The 17,235-nt window shown below is 43.6% G+C and overlaps 3 protein-coding genes across 5 annotated transcripts; 1 reads left to right on the forward strand and 2 right to left on the reverse strand.

Moving 5' to 3' along the window:
* Positions 1-686: 686 nt before the first annotated feature.
* On the reverse strand, positions 687-5,363 carry prxl2b (peroxiredoxin like 2B). Its single transcript, XM_076141180.1, has 7 exons — positions 5,192-5,363; positions 4,503-4,707; positions 4,051-4,102; positions 3,880-3,943; positions 3,708-3,783; positions 2,817-2,935; positions 687-960 (listed from the first exon to the last, which is right to left on the reverse strand). The coding sequence occupies exons 1-7, from the start codon at positions 5,321-5,323 to the stop codon at positions 934-936; spliced, it is 675 nt and encodes a 224-aa protein (XP_075997295.1). The 5' UTR covers positions 5,324-5,363; the 3' UTR covers positions 687-933.
* A 1,791-nt stretch (positions 5,364-7,154) lies between these two features.
* On the forward strand, positions 7,155-10,563 carry slc45a1 (solute carrier family 45 member 1). The gene is made up of 8 exons (XM_076140857.1): positions 7,155-7,575; positions 7,688-7,780; positions 7,866-8,090; positions 8,200-9,056; positions 9,155-9,308; positions 9,663-9,839; positions 9,982-10,187; positions 10,291-10,563. The coding sequence occupies exons 1-8, from the start codon at positions 7,155-7,157 to the stop codon at positions 10,561-10,563; spliced, it is 2,406 nt and encodes an 801-aa protein (XP_075996972.1).
* Positions 10,564-12,624: 2,061 nt separating this feature from the next.
* LOC142991267 (uncharacterized) lies at positions 12,625-15,363 on the reverse strand. Of its 3 annotated transcripts, none has more exons than XR_012960879.1 (5): positions 15,158-15,362; positions 14,388-14,489; positions 13,851-13,914; positions 13,667-13,740; positions 12,625-13,501 (listed from the first exon to the last, which is right to left on the reverse strand). XR_012960879.1 is itself a non-coding variant. In XM_076141333.1 (5 exons), exons 1-5 carry the CDS (start codon positions 15,210-15,212, stop codon positions 13,430-13,432), a joined length of 378 nt encoding a protein of 125 aa, XP_075997448.1. In that variant the 5' UTR covers positions 15,213-15,363; the 3' UTR covers positions 12,625-13,429. The 3 variants fall into 3 exon arrangements, 2 of the variants coding, with proteins under 2 accessions (XP_075997448.1, XP_075997449.1); XM_076141333.1 differs by having other exon boundaries at positions 14,376-14,492; positions 15,162-15,363; XM_076141334.1 differs by having other exon boundaries at positions 14,388-14,492; positions 15,162-15,359.
* Between the last annotated feature and the right edge of the window lie 1,872 nt (positions 15,364-17,235).

Genomic DNA, 17,235 nt, shown 5'->3' on the forward strand with positions numbered 1-17,235 from the left:
CCTAATGTTGTTCAGTGCAAATCTACATGACAGAGGGACTGAAGCAACATAATCTTTGAAGGTTAGTTGGTTATCAATCGTGACACCCAAGTGCCTGGCAGACTTAGTGGTATTGACTTGAGAGGAGTCAACCTGGATGCTCATTGGTGTTTGTACGCAGGTATTGGCTCAGTCAGTCTTCATACCATTACCACTCAGCTGAATCAGCAGCTCTCTGGACACCGGGTCAACAGAGGCTGAGCATGAGCAGCCCCACAAAGGAATTTACAGCAAGCCCCACAAACACTGTATATACTGTCTACAATATGCACGCAGTGAATGTAAAGTAGGTGGTAGCCACTGGGGATGAATTCAAGGAAAACACAATGGGTCTCATTCATCAACCATGCACGTAAGAAAAAGGTCAGAACATTTCTAGGAATCATTAAAAATGTTCTGACTGGAAAACGTTTATAGGTACACGTGAAATCTATACATAAACAAATATGTGTTGGTCATTCTTCAAGTAATAACATGAAGTAAAATACATTATAGTTAGTTAAATATGTGCTGCTGTGGACCTGGATGAGAACATAGGAGACATTTCTAACCTTTTTCCCTCAAGTTACGATTATTCAATATAACTCCAGGTTGAAAAAGAGGCCTCAGAAAAAAGTAATCACGTTGCGTCATATAATGCAGAGGATAGATTTATATTGCAATGTTTTATTGGAATTATGTAAACACAAACTGAATTAATCGGTTTTCTACGCTGGTCGTACAAACAAAAACATGCAAATCCATATCTAGAATAATATAATCACTCTGGGTTGTACAGCACATTCTCACAAAGAAATTACAAGCAATAACGAATATTTGGCATCGGTTTCATGTTTATAATTACATGATGTTCCATGATGTTCTGGGTATTTTCAGTCAGCATGGTCACGCTCATCAGAGTGTACAAACGTCATCGTTGCACTGCAAGAGAGAATACAGCACAAGGAATGGAATTATAGAGCTTATTGTGATTAACAGGGTCTATAATGAGCATCATCTTCTCCAACTGTAGGTTACTCTGTTTGAAAGGAGGTTAAGGAAAAAGGGTTTATATTGAGATAAAACAAAATGGGCGGAATGTACCTGCAGAGGTCTGATCAATAATAATGCGATTAAGTTGCCCAGCATGCACTCTAATTTGGAGCAGAAAAGGCATGAGCGCTGCTGTTTCTCCCATTTCCATCCCATGCATAATTAGCTGTCGGGTGATAGAGGACGATGCAGAGAGGACGGACCCTGAACCTTTCAATCCCAAGTTCAACCCATGACAAAGAATGATTGTTTCAGTTTTCACATTCTGTATAACTTGTTTGATCTTTGCTCCATGTATTTGTTGGGGGGATGTTATTGCAACAGAAGACAATGCAGTAGCTGGAGAGTCTGACTGTCTGTGTATTATAACTGAGATAACTGAGGAGAGCGTTGACAGAGTTCAGGATCGGTTTCCCTTGATCAATTTATATTTACTTGTTACAAAAAGGTTATAGAACTAAAATAGAGTATTGAGATGAATTGAGAGATGTGTTCATCCAGTCAGATTGTGAGGCAACATCCTGGTCAGAGGAATCGAGCTGGAATTGAATCTACAAGCATTCTTGAAGGAAATGTCCACCTGCAGACACAGATAAGAGGATTTCTAAGAAAGAGGACACAGTCTATCAGCTGTGGAACTTTGTGGTTTCAGAGCGAACATTCTGTTATCAGATTGTTAACCAGATCAGCCGATGACCTCACCCTGTTACCGCAGCTTTACCGTGACAGCAAACTTTTGGTCATGGACCTTTTCACACAAACATATCTACTGGCGTGTGACTCGTGTTTGATTCTGCCACTTTTTCGACCTTTGGGGAAAACAAGCCCTATTCTGTTCCTCGGCTGCAGAGATTTGTCGCGACAGCCCTGACACAGATGGCTCGGTGCGATGCACGTCACAGAGCCGGGGGCCAGCAGAGCTGAGGACCACGCGCTGGGAGTCAGGGGCAACTTTGAAGCCCTGATGATCACAGGACAAACCCCTAAGTACTGTTCAGGCCATCATGCTATTTTCCACTCGATTTCACTATTCATGATGCAGCTCCTCAATCAATCATGATCTACTAAATGGATGCCACATTTAGTTAAAAATTAGACGTTTTACCCAAGATATTTTTATAGAATGTTTTCCATTGCATTGAAGTTCAACTGAAAAACTAAGACACCGAGATCTGTTATCATGGTCTTCCTGCTAAAAATGAAGGATTGCTGAAATTTTTATGAATGTTCTTTATCTTCTACTACTACAATATGAGATCTGGACGTGTAAGACGATAAATCTGAATTAAATTTCATATCTAAGAGGTTCACAGCTTTCTTGCCGGCCTGGATTTTCTCAACCACTTCTACAAATTACACTTCTCCACGACAAAGCACTGCATAGGAGGAGGAAGAGGAGGCATTCCTGGAAGCAATAAGAGCCTCAGACTTCAGTCGGCATAGATCTTAAAATCTAACTTAATCTGGATTTAAATATTTTGTGCTATGTAGGACTTTACAAAACACATTTGTCTTTGTTTCACTGATCTTTATCCCTGCAGGATATTTGATTTTTAAGGATATGAGGGGCTGGATGCTATAGTATGAATTGCTCAGGTTAGCATGACTTCCATCATAACATTAACCTAAACATGATAACCCATGACACAGGAAAACCATGGTTACAACAATGACATCATTACACATTCAGTGGCAGAATGTGATGTATTGCCTCTATTTCTAACTAGTCAGGTTCTGTGTCTCACCACTGGCAGCTGTCCTGCTTTTGCACTGGTCGAGATGTCCAAAGCCTTGGAAATGTCCTCCAAAGGTACGATGTCTCCAGGTGAATCCTGAATAAAATGCAAAAGGATCTTCCCGCCACCTTTGCAGAGCACAAATGTAGAGAAAATGTGCACGATTACACATTGAGTTTTGCTTTCAAAATCAAGCTTGGCAGTTTTGCCATTATAGCAAAAGATTGTTAGTAAACTGCTTTCCGTGAGCTCATGTGGGTGAAAACAAAAACAAAATGTAAGGCCTTTTGATTGTAGAACAGAATCTAATCTCCCAAGCTCCTCCTTTCCTTAAAAAACAGCTGCCATGCAACACACCACAATAGAGAGGACAGGCCACAATCTCTCTAATCTCTAATTTTCTTAATACTGAATTTCAAGAAAGACATGTTTCGCTCCTTCACGTATTTCTTTTCTTCTTTTCGAAAATCCTTGACCATATTTTACATTTTCCTTACATTGTGCCCTAGTATATTCTGTCTAATTTAATAAGAGATCCAATGAAGTCATCATGATTAGTGCTACTGTTAGTAAGCAGCATATGAAGAGGTGCAGAGGGACAGCAGCTCTGTGGAGCATGCAGGCCTCATCTGTGCTGCACTCCAACTATGGTCAATTGATGTGATACAGCACTGCCATCTAGAGGACAGACTAGACAATGCTATTCTAGGGCTCATTCACTTGACTTAGGTAAACATTATCAGTGCAGACTAGAGCTTGTTCCACTTCATTGCAATTTCCTGTCTATATTTTCACTTAGGAAAGATAACTCAACATTATGAATTATTGTATCTTTTAAGCATCCTCCACCTGGAGCAGATAACTGTCCATATTTTAGTTTTAGTCTCTACTGAACTGTACCTTTGGCCACAATGAGCAGGCCTCCACTCTGGAGCAGGTCTCCAGAGAAGTTTCCCTGGATTCCTACAGCACTGGCCTGGAAACAGCACAGATAAGAGGTGGACAGGAGGCAGTCGGTCAATCTGATTCTGAGCCATTTAAACCCAGGTGACATAATCATAAGGCCGCCTACCTTTGCAGATACATCTCTTACTTTCTTCCCCAGTGCAGCAGGAAGCACACTTAAGGCTGAGTACCTGCGTGGGAAAAATATTAACCATCAATTGGTTCTGATTATTTACCAGGACAGTTTATGGATACTAAGATAGTTGGATTCTAGAGAACACACATATAACAAACTCACCTTTTGAAATGCAAATCCTTGTAGCTTTTCTTTGTTTCATCAACATAAAGGGCTAAAGAGAAAAGGATCATATTGGTTGTTATATATATATTGGTAATTGTACCAGATGATTGACTGCTGGGAGTCTGGATCCTGTTACATAGGTTTTGTTGTGCAAGGACGTTACCCTTGCACAACAAAAAGCTCTTTCAAAGTTTTGACCGAAAAGACTGAGATTGTAACCGCAGAGAGGAAGCAGCATTCACTCTGCAGCTTTAAACACAACAGTTGTTTTGTTTCCTTCCAATAACATCACTGTATAGACCTAAGACCTTAATTCTGGAATATATTGATGTGATTTTAAATAATATCTGAAATGCCACATAAGAATACACCCAAAGCCAAATTATCCAGCATTCTAAACAATAGAGACAATAAAGCAAAGTACAAACAGAACATTTCTTGCTGCTTACATCCTTTGAAAAACTCTCTGTCCCTGAACTCCTTCAGGCCCAGTTCCTCTGGTCCCACTCCCACCAGTGACACTCCGCTGGCTGTCAGGTCCGGCTCCAGTTTGCTGACCTCTGCTGCCATCCACCGGCACACCTGACAGCCGAACCTGCGCAGGAAGAACAAGACCACCGGCTTGTCCTGCCACAGAGACTGGAGCTCTACACTCTGAAACACAGAGTCACATAGTGATTCAACACAACCAGGTGGAATATCCAGATGTCTGCATTTACAATTTAGCACTGTATTTAAATGCAATAAGTGCCAGTTTGTTCAGATTCACATTGGATAACAAAATAAAGACTGATTAAGGAACAGCAACACATAGATCATAAAAGTTTTTACCCTGATAATGTAACAGTGTGAGTGCACTGTGTATTTACTGTGAATACTTTTGCAATGACGACACAACAAGCTCATTAGTCCCATGAATTCCCTTCAGATCGTCCTTATGATCCCCTGGAGGCTCCATTGACAACAATTACACAAATCGTTATTATGGGTAATGGCAGGTTATATAGGTCCGGATGTGCTCTACGTGAATACATGAGGAGCCCAACTGAGTCTCACAGCATCTTTAATCACAAACCAATCGACGTAATAGATGTGGCATAAGAGAGGAAGTGAACTATTTAACACTCAAGTGTCTTACCTCTCCGGTCTCAGCGCTCTTCAACAGGCTCTTCCCCACTTCAGAAAGATTAATGTTTGACATTTTCGCCCGCGGATTACAGATTACACGCCGATGTAACAGTTTACGGAGCTGTAGGGCGAGAAAACGCATAACATTAGTTTGTAGTTACGCACGCCTACTTAGTCGTTGCAAAACAGCAGCGTGCCGACACGCCCATTGTACACTGACAGCCAATCATATTCTAAAGCTGCTGGCAAAACAGCCAATCACAGTGCAAAGTGCTAGGGTCCGAGGCGGGGCATATTAAGAACACATGAACACGTGCAACCACACCACCAAAACTGTTGAGTGTTTCTATGAAAATTGCCTTAAACCTTTCTGCATATAATGGATGTCGTTATTTTCTTTCAGCGTCTTCCTTTTTCAGCTCATCATTCTTGACATAAACACAAATAAGTAACTGAGGGGTGACAGATTGTGTCTTGCACATGTAAAATTCCTGTGTTTTATGATTGTTTGGTTGCATAAAGAGCAGCAGGTGAGTTCAAAGGTGATGAGATGAGTTCAAGGTTTAAGATTTCTGAGCTGTTCTTTCTCTATAAACCCTTGGAAGTCAGTCTTTGTTTACTTGAGCTGCTTTTGGCAACATATTGTAGACAGGATCTTTATTGGAGTACTTAAATACCTGAATTAATAATAATATTAATGCCACAATGGAAAAATAAAACTTAATTGTCAACTAAATAATTAAAATGTAGTAAACTTTTCTGAAGAATGCTTCAATTGACGACGCATTAACATGTAGTTGTTACTTGTGGAACATCTTGTATCATAAAGTTCCCCCAAAATTTGAGATAAAATGCTCCTGTTCTGTTTTTACTTTTAAAACACTTGAAATAATGTCTACAATGCAAATTTGAATCTGCAAAATAATTCTTAAATACAGCTGTCAAGTGAAAAATATATAAAAATATCTTATTCTGAAATGTAGATGAAATTTTCCTAGATAGATAGATAGATAGATAGATAGATAGATAGATAGATAGATAGATAGATAGAATGTTTGTGATGATTCTCTGTACCAGGAACTGTCTGCGGTGCTGATGTTGCAGGGAGGGGCGTTACGTCACGGGAGGCACCGGGAGGAAGCGGCGGATCGAGGGGGAGCAGAGAGGAGGGGGAGAGAGAATGGACGGAGGAGGAGAGAGCGGGGGGATCACTGCATCAAAGGGGGGAAAAACAATCATGAATCCTATCATTCATCCTCCTCCGGTTTTTCTAAAGCATAATGTTTGATCTGTTCACTCTGACAGTATGGCACAATCAATGACGAGCCGCCCCGAGAAGGTAATTATCATCTTTACCGTTTCACTTTGCACGCCTGCCTCAGCTTCTAACACACTTCTCGATCGCGCCGTGTTCACCTTGGGAGCCAAATGTCAAGTCGAGGGGGGGAAATAACGATGATCTTGTACTGAATAAACCGGTTGAGGGGGAAAAAAAGCAATCGCTCGACTATGTGGTTGATCAAACGTAGCCCGATCGTATTATTCGGTCGTCTTCATCTATAGCCAGATGTCTTGGTAGCTCGTGTGGACCAGCCCCGGCGCCTCCATTGTGTCCGGTTTGGTCTCCATGAAAAATTAAAGCGGAGTCAGGCTTGAGAGCGATGCCGCATACCACTCTGCTGTGTGAGCACATGGGCTTTGCGCACATCACTACCTACCTACATGCGCAGTGGTTGCAGTGCGTCGTGCCCATTACTGCTGTGCCATGGTTGTGTGTGATGCAGACTGCAGTGTCCTCATGTTGTTGGAGGCACAAGATCACGTGGATATTACGATGCAATATTGTGATTATCTCGAATGCCCTTAAATATTCAGTTTCTTTATCATCAATTGTGTTAAACATAAGTGAGTTTTGATTCTGTTTTTCCTGATTTACCCCTAATTTGTTGCCTCATAGTAAGCTGGGTTGAGAGATGTCGTCTCCGGGCATGGGAACACCCACTGACCCTCTCCTGGCCAGCCCTGGAGGGAGGTTATCCTCAGGTCAGGAGGGTCTCTGGAGGAGTTCGCTTCCCAAAACCGCCAGCTTCCCAACATCCACCACGAGGCACCTCAGTCACCGTGCCAACAACTTCAAAAGGCAACCAAAGCGCCGGAAGCTGATTAGACCCTCTCCTCCGCCGCCACCAAACACACCCTGTCCCTTGGATCAACTAGACCTTAGTGAGCTTCCTCCAAGACGTACTTTCCCCGAGCTGGTCTTCAATGGATGCGTCCTGTTTGGTATTGAATTCAGCTATGCCATGGAAACAGCCTATGTGACCCCTGTGCTGCTGCAGATGGGCCTGCCGGATCAATTCTACAGCCTGGTGTGGTTCATTAGCCCCATACTGGGTAAGTGAAAGGCAAGGGGAGATTGCAGCCTGGTAGACAATAATGTGTGAGACTGAACTCTGTGATTTTGAATATACATATATAACAAATGTCCTCTCCTTTTTGCTTGAAGGATTCCTAGTTCAGCCTCTCATTGGAGCATGGAGTGATCGTTGCACGTCTCGGTTTGGGCGGCGGAGACCTTTTATTTTTGCCTTGGCTATAGGTAAGACATGTTAGTCTTGTATGTCTTCAGAATGTCTAAACCTAATGTTTTTCAGCTGTAGTTATTGATATGTTTTCCTTCACAGGGGCTTTGCTGGGCCTAACTCTGGTTCTGAATGGGCGGGACATTGGCAGTGCAGTGGCTGACACAGCAACAAATCACAAATGGGGTATCATCCTGACAGTGTGTGGAGTTGTTCTTATGGACTTCAGCGCTGACTCAGCTGACAACCCAAGTCATGCCTATATGATGGATGTGTGTAGTCCAGAAGACCAGGATCGGGGACTGAACATACATGCACTTTTAGCAGGTCAGAAAGCACCACATCATAGTGTTTAACAGTATAAGTCATCTAGTCGAGGTTAAGTAAAGGTTTTATTGGTCCTTTTTGTGTGTGTGTGTGTGTGTGTGTTATGCAGGACTAGGAGGTGGATTTGGTTACATCGTGGGTGGCATCAACTGGGACCACACAGAATTCGGAAAGTCCATGGGAGGTCAGCTGAGGGTCATATACCTCTTCACAAGTGTCACTCTGGTGGTTGCCACTGTCATGACTTTGACCAGCATCCCTGAACGAGCGCTACCAAAGACCCAGCCCAGCAAAAAACACTTGAAAAGCCCCAACCTCCCTCTTCCTCCCTCTCCCCCCATCCCCCCAGCGTCGCTGTTGGGACTGGATGAGGAAGACGAGGAGGACGGCCTTTATAGCTACAAATTTTCACAGCCTCACCCACGCAGTTCTGACCCGATGGCCCATTCATGCAGTGCCAGTGCGCGCCTCTGTGCCGGCCTCACCAGTCCCATATCGCCCCTTAGCCCCCTCACTCCAAAATATGGCAGCTTTATAAGTAGGGACAGCTCTCTCACTGGCATCAATGAATTTGCCTCCTCCTTGGGGACGTCCTACATAGACAGTGTGCTCATAGACTGCTACACGGGTCAGCAGACGCCACAGGCCCTGGCACCCGCTGCGCCCCTGCCCCCGGGAGACTCCCCCGCTCCGGAGGGGTCGGCACAAGCGACGGGAACTCACCCGACGGCGGGACAGTCTGAACTTGAGGAGGTGTCTCGGCCAAGTGGAGAGCCTGGAGGAGACACGCTGCCTCAAGGGGCACCTCAGGTCACGGCCGGAGCTCCGGGACCGACGCCACACCGCTCATCCTCTGCAGGTATCCTGAAGAGACCCCAGAGTCTTGCACTAATAGAGGAGCCCACAGCCACTCAGATAGTGGGGCTGGAGAATGGACGCAGGAGAACAGTGACCTTCAGCCAGCAGGTCAGACACATGGATAACAAAAAATATCACCAAAATATTTGACATTGTGTGTAGGCTGTTTTGCATTTCAAACACTCCCAATCTCTCTTTGTTTGAAGGTCGCAAACATTCTGCTTAATGGCGTGCGCTATGAGAGCGATCTGACTGAGAATGTGGAGACAGCAGATTCCCAGATGTCAATGAAGCTGCTGTGTGTGGCCATATACAGGATGCCTCCCTCTCTGCGGAGCTTGTGCACTAATCATTTTTTGGGTGAGATCGATTACTTCATCTGAATGAAGCGACGAGTTTGAAAATATACACTCAGTGGCCACTTTATTAGATACAAGTGCACAAGCCAATAAAGCCCCGTGGTGAAGCTGGCAATGTTCTACCCTGCAGCATTTACAGGGTGTTATATTGGAGTGTATTGGCTTGTACACGTACATCTAATAGTGGCCAGTCAGTGTACATCTAAGATCATCTCAGCAGCCCTACAGCACATTAAGAAGCTGTCTTTGTCTGGCTTGTTTTTTGATGTGTCTATTCAGAATGTGTGTTTGTGTGTGTGTGTGTGTGTGTGTGTGTGTGTGTGTGTGTGTGTGTGTGTGTGTCTCTCTGCTCCAGGATGGCTGTCCTTTGAAGGGATGCTGCTCTTCTACACTGACTTCATGGGGGAGGTGGTGTTTGAAGGTGACCCCAAAGCACCCCATGACTCTGAGGCTTACAAACGCTACAATGCTGGAGTAAGCATGGGCTGCTGGGGAATGTGCATCTATGCATTCAGTGCTGCTTTTTACTCAGGTGAGCCCAAAGGTGGAGGAGGAGGAGGAGTAACTTCTTGACATATTCAGACTGGTTACAGCAATTTGTCTCCATTTCCTTGGCGTGTACATCTGAACACCTGTTTTGTCTGTGTCTCTCTGGTTTCCCTCTTCGTCTGCAGCCATATTGGAGAAGCTGGAGGAGCGTTTCTCACTCCGCACTCTCTACTTTTTCGCCTACCTTGCCTTTGGTTTGGGCACAGGTCTGGCCACTCTGTCCACCAACCTCTACGTGGTACTTTCTCTCTGTGTCACCTACGGGGTGCTCTTCTCCTCTCTTTGCACGCTGCCTTACTCTCTGCTCTGTGAATACTACCAGAGCCCTCAGGTTAGTTAGAATAACGTGTACTGCTTTTATAATCATTATAGTGATTTGAGCTTAACGATATAGATGAAAGGACTAACTGAAGTATTTCTACGTGTCCTTTTAGTTTTGTGGCTCGTCAGAGGAAGGGACCAGACGAGGGATGGGGGTGGACATCTCTCTGCTCAGCTGTCAGTATTTCTTGGCTCAGATCCTCGTCTCTGTGGCGATGGGACCTCTGACCTCACTGGTGGGTGGGGCCCAGGGAGTGATGTACTTTTCAAGCCTGATGTCTTTTGTGGGCTGCCTGTACTCGTCTCTCTTCGTGGTGTACCACCTCCCCCCCGCTGAGGGTGAGCCCCCCGAAAGTGAGACCCAGCCGCTGTTGGTGCACATTTAGAAAGCCTCTTAATTTAATTGACCTCACACACACACTCAGTGACGCACGTTTTCCCTCTGGCACTTAGTGTGGTGACCTCCACAGCACTGATAGGACATACACACTGTACAGCACAGTTCCATATATCATTTCACAGTATTCAGCACTGCTATTCTCAGAGTCAGACAGACAGACAGACAGACATTGGCCACTTCTCTAATATGTGTACATGACCAGTGTGTTTCATGTAGTGTGTGTGTGTCTGTGCATTTTCTCAACTTTTGCAAGTGTTTTTAACATTTTTTAACTGCAGTGGGGTGTTACTGGGTTCGATTGAGTGTGTCTGTGTGCATCCGTGTGTATGTGACAGTTTAGTGAGTGACCTCCAAAAGCATAACGATGAGCTGTCATGTCTGATTTCTTTGCTGTAACATCGTGCATCCTCTTTCCTTGGTTGTTAGTGTTTAGAGTAGAAACGTCAGTATGCACATGCTAACCGCAGCTTTTCCCTCCTTCTGCCATATATCAGTTGCCTAACGTTTGCATGAGCGGCTGTGTAATCTCAATGTTTTGTTGCGGTCATATGGCCAACGGAATGTCTCCCTGCCTGTTTCTCTGAGTTAGCATATTAGCATCACAGGATTGTGTTTCTTATCGAATGTAATTCCAGTGACCTCTCACACAAAACTTGGATCCTTTTCCATTAAGTCAAGAACTCTGGTGGCATAAGTTAGCAGACACACACTTATTGTTCACATAAGGTTAAGTGCTTAATCGCATTTACAATTTGAAGGCCGTCACAACAACCACATTTTAGCTACTAAACACACTCTCCACACAATTCACTCATCTTTGGGATATCCCTAAATTTGTACTTAATTGAGCCATAGCTAACAGAGTAACAAGTCACACACGCAGACACACATTCAAAAACACAGAGAAATGTGTACTGGTGGCAGATTCTGGGCCCACACTAAGCCATGGACAGCACTGTAAGCTGTCAGCCTTCTCCTGGCCATACCTTTGTAATGACAGTGATTCTTGTCATTATCAGGAAGAGGAGAAGTTGAAACTGAGGTCTGATTCAGCATTCGGTCGGAAACTCAACAAACCAGAACAGTTGCTTGACTGGCAAGAATTCTCAGAAGATTCGTGTGAACTATGGGTAACCACGAAGTTGGACAACACTGAAAGACTGAAGGGGTTCATATTGCCTGCAACAAGTGCTTATCTTCATCTCTAGGGCGCATGCTGTAGGTTGTAAGCTTCAGTTTCACCACTTGAAGCCCATTGACATTCACACAGCTGTGTGATGCCCTTGTAAAGCCACTTCCTTGAAGGAAAACATGTATTCCTCCATCCATCCTAGTTACTGTACATCATCTATTGTGCCATGTCAAACAGCAGCTATGCTTTGCATTGTCTGAACAGTCTGACTGCACAATACAGAGCCTGACTTCTGGGCTTAACAAAGGTAACCATTAGAATAGCCTGTTCTCAGACTTTCATAGATGGTTTGAAGTGAGTAGCTCACACACCGAGCACTGCAGTGTTACGTATCAGATACAAACTGGCACTGCCTCCGCAGAATTACAGTGATTATCTACTAGTTTAGCCTCCAGGACTGGTTGGATGCTCATCATGCTCATGTTTCTGAGGAAACGGTGTCTGTGGATCATGCTGTTGCAGCTTGCTTGAGGCAAAAAACATGTACTTGTATTACACAGTGCCACCTGTTGCTCAATATTACTGTAAAAGCTACTTTTCTTCAGGGTTGAGTCCAAACTAAAATGAGAATTTTGTCAGTTTGGATTCCTGTGTCAATTATTGTATTAAATTCATCTCTTATGTTTGTAGCTCTCAGCGGCAGTTATATAGTGCAATTTGAAACTACGCCACATGGGGGAGCTGGACACCAGGCAAAGGACCAACCATTGACTGCAGCCTTTTCCGTTACAGTGAAATAAAAGATCATTCCTACATCTAAGCCAGCCATTTTCCATGTTAGGAAAAGAAATAGGTCAGGTGAAATGTGCTCATTAAGCAGTGAGTATTAGAAAAGCACACAAAAAAATATAACAATTAAGTAAAAAGACAATTTATTTGTTCATCAGAATATACAAAGCAGTGGCTGAAGTAACCGAATCATTCTAGTTCTGAGAAAGGCAGTCTTGGACACAAAACTGGGTTACCCAGCCATAACATAAACTCACTGAAAAAACTGATAAACAAAGATGAATAAATGGTACAAACTTGCGTGGAATGCATACAGAACAAATGACCAAAGCTTTAAGATTTAAGAGGGGTTAATTAACATTGCAAAATTCTGCCTCCATGAAACAGCATCAAGCAATCTGATCATGGAGGCACAAGATAGAGACCCCTTTATTCATTAATGCCATCTGTTAACAGGGCAGCCAAGCCAAGGATTAACTAGCAGCTCAACACAAAACCTCAGCATCAACTAATAATGCTAACTGTCCATTAGCCCCTGCTTAAAACTTATCTTTGGTCCTTAGGTGAATCTGAGAGGTCAACATGAGCCTGAAAGGAAGCAGCTGCCTAGGTATATGAATCATCTGGTCCGCACCGATTTAGAGAATGTGCTTCCAACATATTGATACAAAACCTTAAAATAAAAAAGGACTAAACTGATCTCATGATGTGGCCCAATTTGTACAAGTAGAAAAAAAGCTCATTTTGTAGACCAATAAATAAAATCTCATAAAAAAGGAGGCTGGGCCACTATGTTTCAGGACTCCAGTGCAATGTGATAACGTGGGAGCAAACAAAAACAAAATCTCTCAAAGATACAGAAAGCACAAGCTCTACAACATGTGGACCAGGCCGTTCAGACAGTGCTGCGAACAAGAAGCAGGGCAGAGCTCTAAGCCTCCACTTTTGCTTCTTTTGAATCTCCATTTTCCTCTGTCTTCTGCTTTTTTGTCTCCACTTTTTCCTGATAGGAGAAGAATATATGAATCATACAAAGCTTCAAAGACCAAACACTCAATGAATCAAATCTGACTCTAGACTCTGATTGAACTCCATAGGAGGACAAATAGAACAGATGAATTACAATCAAGAGGGATTTAACTACTGTATGTGGCTGCAGAAAACCTACCTCCTCTTCCTCAGCTGCACGCTTCACAGGCTGTGCTTCAGCCTCCTCAGCAGGGGGCGCCTCCTCTGCCTTGCCTGTAATGACAGTTTGTAGCTTCTTAGTCTCTACTTGTGAGTAAAAAGGAGCTCCAGCAGACAGCAGACAAGAGATTATATATTATATAAATATATTAATGTGAACATACCATTTCCATTCTTGTGTTCTTCCTTTGCAGCTTTTTCCACTTTGTCACTGTGATCAGCACCGTTCTGAACCAACAGAGAGAAATGTCAGTCCAGTAACATGTCATGGCCGAGCTTTGATCATGCAAATATTAGAGGGTGAATTGTGAGAAGCAGGGGGGATGGAGGAAGGGGGGGGTCAAACTGAAATAATCCTCCCAGAGTTTGGCGTAGAGCTCCCCTCTAGGGATGCATAAAGAGAGGCACGTGTAGAGCTCTCATTACCTCCCCAGAGGATCAACCAAACTACCGAGCTCTCTGAGAACCGACAGGCCCGAGCCAAGACACCCAAAGAGCTCCACGGCTAACATCTGTGCCGCCTCACAACCCAAACAAAAGCCCGGCGATGAGAGCAGCTGAGCGGGAGGCGGCAGGAGGGAGAAAGGGGGGGGGGGGGGGGGGGGATAGGAGGAGGCGGCGGCGGCTGCAGCGACACCTGCATGCTGAGGGGCCATTAAGACAAAAGACCATGAGGCTCGTCCCCCGACCTCGGAACTCACTGTGCCGTTTGCAGGTGCGTCCTCGCTTTTCTTCTTCTCCTTCTTCTCCTTCGTCTCCTCCACCGTCGCCGCCGCGTCCACCACTTCTTTCTTCTCCTTCAGCTCCTACAAAATAAAAGGAATCCCAAAATGTAACGTATCCGGGCAACACACAAAAAAGGAAATTTTAATTTAGAGTTTCGCCTTGTTTATTTTTTTTTTTTTGAAGGCAGCTGCTGTGCTATATCTACAAAAATGGAGAGGGGAATGGTTTGCCGAACCGAGTAAGAAAAAAGAAAAAAGGAAAGGAAGTAGCGTTTCTAGTAGCGTTACTTTATTGAACCGGTGAGTAATGTAATGTAACGTCGCTTTTAACTGTGGCTTCCCGCCCACAGCAGCAGCAGCAGCACCGCTCCACCAGCTGTATCGCCTCTGCCGCTTTGTGTGCTCCACACTCGGCTCTCTCTCTCTCTCTCTCTCCACTTCACCACCATCACATACAGCTGCTTCTCCTCACACAATTAGTTGTCCTTGGTCAACACGACCAAAGAAGTCGAGACAAGCGGCATTTTTCCCATTTTCATTCAGTCATCAAAGCAATATCCGCATTTTTTTCTGTTACAGGTTAATTTACACGGGGAAAAAGGTGGACGATAACGTTTGTTGTAATTATTTAATATTCGACTGCCTTTTGAATAAACCCAAAACTAACAGTTAACACAGAAAAATCCAGAACTTTGTAAAGTTCCAATTAAACATGACATTTTCCACCTTTGAAAACTGAATGAAACGCACCTTGGCTGTAACCTCTGCGGTTGCGGTTGTGTCAACAGCTGTGTCGGCCATAGTTATTTTTCTTAACTAATAGAAACAATGATATTCCTGTTTAGCAAAGGTTTTATTTCTTGGCTCTTTGCCTCCGTGTAGGTAGTCCAAAGACGCTGAGGGAGAAATGATGTCTGCCCGTCTCCGCTTTTCTCTCGAGCTCGTTGAAAATTCACTCTCGTTGGATACAATGCAGCTCGTGATTGGTCAATGTGAAGCACCGAGACATCCTATTGGATAAAAAGCCTGTCGCTTTAAATTAGTCGTCCCGCCCTACGATTTCCTCCTCGCTGATTCGTCAATTGCTTTAAAGCGCAACGCGACGCTACTCAAATTCTTTTTTTTTTTTTTTGCTACACATGAGTTGTGGTTTGGTCTTTTCACCCAAATCTGAAACAATGGCTGGAAGCTCCATCTACGATTAGAAACAATATACTGCATCATAGTAATGGCTGGACGCTTCCTAGAGTCGATACAAGATGGAAAAGTTTCCGTGCACTCGCCCAGGCACGGCTGCTGTTTAGGAAGCGCTCTTTTTCGCCCTGGATGAGGTGTCGGGTTACAAGAAAAACGGAATAATGTGACGATATGAAAAGCAAACGGCCACTCCTCCTTTCTATATTTAACTCCTGTAACTAAATATTTTCCTGCTTAAACGCGCAGATGCGTAGGTTTTAAACGGCCAGTTCATTTAAGTGAAACCGCTTCGCTAATATAACGTGTTGTTGGTATATTAAACACTCCAATTAAGCAATTACGCCATTTATAATGCTATTACACACACTAGACCTGAAGGAGCGCTACTTGCGTAGTTTAGTTTTCAAGATAAAAAAAAAAGAAGATTAAAATAATTGGATCTGTTTGAAGCTCGTGTTTGCAAAGTGATAAAAATGTAAATTATAATTATACTGACATTTCCTTATGATATTCCCTCCTGAAACAATAGTTAGGCAATGCATACATGCTTAATACATGACACTGGATCTCTGTTTGTATATTACACACTTTGGGAATGTGCTTAACTATAAATGTGTTGCTTTGTGATCTGGGAGTCAGAGATACTAATGGAGTGGGGAGTGTGTGTGTGTGTGTGTGTGTGTGTGTGTGCGTGCGCGTGTGCGTGCGTGCGTGCGTGTGTGTGTGTGTGCGTGCTGACATTGCTGCATGAAAAGCATTACCGGATTAAATTACAGCCATTTTGCTGTTAAATGTGAGACAGATTTTTCTTTACACAAGCTTGCATGTGTGGAGAGTGTTTGGAAATGACTTTAGATGATGCTTAGTTTTATAAATGTTCTCAAATTTGAATGGGACATAATATGATGTAACTTAAGAAAATGTTTTGGCTTGCACCATTATGAGTAACCCTGGTATAAGCATCAAAATGATCAATTACTACAGGAATACATATACACACACCATGCTGTCCACAAACCTCTGATCTTTTCTTGAGAATGATGTGTCTGCGTGTATTTTATAACTGATTAAACAATAGATTTACCAGAAATTCTGTTGTGATTTTGGTTCTATTTAATATTTCAGAGCTGATTTAAGCACAAATGGCAGTTAGATAAAATATGTATCCATTTAAGGAAGTCCTGGCTTCTGCGTTTGGTGACAGTGAGGTGAGCTGCCTTTGTCCTGAAGTTGCATTGCGCCGTCATCCAACTGTTAAACCAAAGGAAGTGGTAACACAATGACTTTATGTCCCCTGAACCCAGCCTGTCATGGAGCACCCAGACGATGCCTCTAACCATGAAACATTCGCCTGTTTTCTGTTTTCCAGGGAAAAAATGCACTTGAGATTTTTTATGCCTAAGGGTTGTGACGACCTACAATTCTGCAAGTTGCAACAAAACCTGAACTATGGCACGCCTATCATTTTTCACCCCCCCACACACACACAGAGCAATCATTTGACAAAACATGCATCTACAGCTAATAGATAGCTGGCAAAGCATCACAATGGGAGCGACTCACATTTCTAGCAATCTTAGAAGTGGATTTACCAGTATGCACCCTTTACAAAGGAGCATATACTGAT

Source organism: Genypterus blacodes, unplaced genomic scaffold (assembly GCF_046128005.1).
Source record: "Genypterus blacodes isolate CSIRO-AG114 ecotype Tasmania unplaced genomic scaffold, CSIRO-AGI_Gbla_v1 ptg000017l_1, whole genome shotgun sequence".
Lineage (NCBI taxonomy): Eukaryota > Metazoa > Chordata > Actinopteri > Ophidiiformes > Ophidiidae > Genypterus > Genypterus blacodes.

Coding starts and splice junctions, on each gene's coding strand:
- LOC142991267 (XM_076141333.1), bottom strand. CDS start 15,212: ATGGCCGACACAGCTGTTGACACAACCGCAACCGCAGAGGTTACAGCC. Junction 13,915..14,375: donor ACGGCACAGTGAGTTCCGAG/GTCGGGGGACGA, acceptor CTGTTGGTTCAG/AACGGTGCTGATCACAGTGA. Junction 13,502..13,666: donor GTGCAGCTGAGGAAGAGGAG/GTAGGTTTTCTG, acceptor TTCTCCTATCAG/GAAAAAGTGGAGACAAAAAA.
- slc45a1 (XM_076140857.1), top strand. CDS start 7,155: ATGTCGTCTCCGGGCATGGGAACACCCACTGACCCTCTCCTGGCCAGC. Junction 8,091..8,199: donor CATACATGCACTTTTAGCAG/GTCAGAAAGCAC, acceptor TGTGTTATGCAG/GACTAGGAGGTGGATTTGGT. Junction 9,057..9,154: donor CAGTGACCTTCAGCCAGCAG/GTCAGACACATG, acceptor CTTTGTTTGAAG/GTCGCAAACATTCTGCTTAA.
- prxl2b (XM_076141180.1), bottom strand. CDS start 5,323: ATGCGTTTTCTCGCCCTACAGCTCCGTAAACTGTTACATCGGCGTGTA. Junction 3,784..3,879: donor TAAGAGATGTATCTGCAAAG/GTAGGCGGCCTT, acceptor TGCTGTTTCCAG/GCCAGTGCTGTAGGAATCCA. Junction 2,936..3,707: donor CCTGCTCATTGTGGCCAAAG/GTACAGTTCAGT, acceptor TGCTCTGCAAAG/GTGGCGGGAAGATCCTTTTG.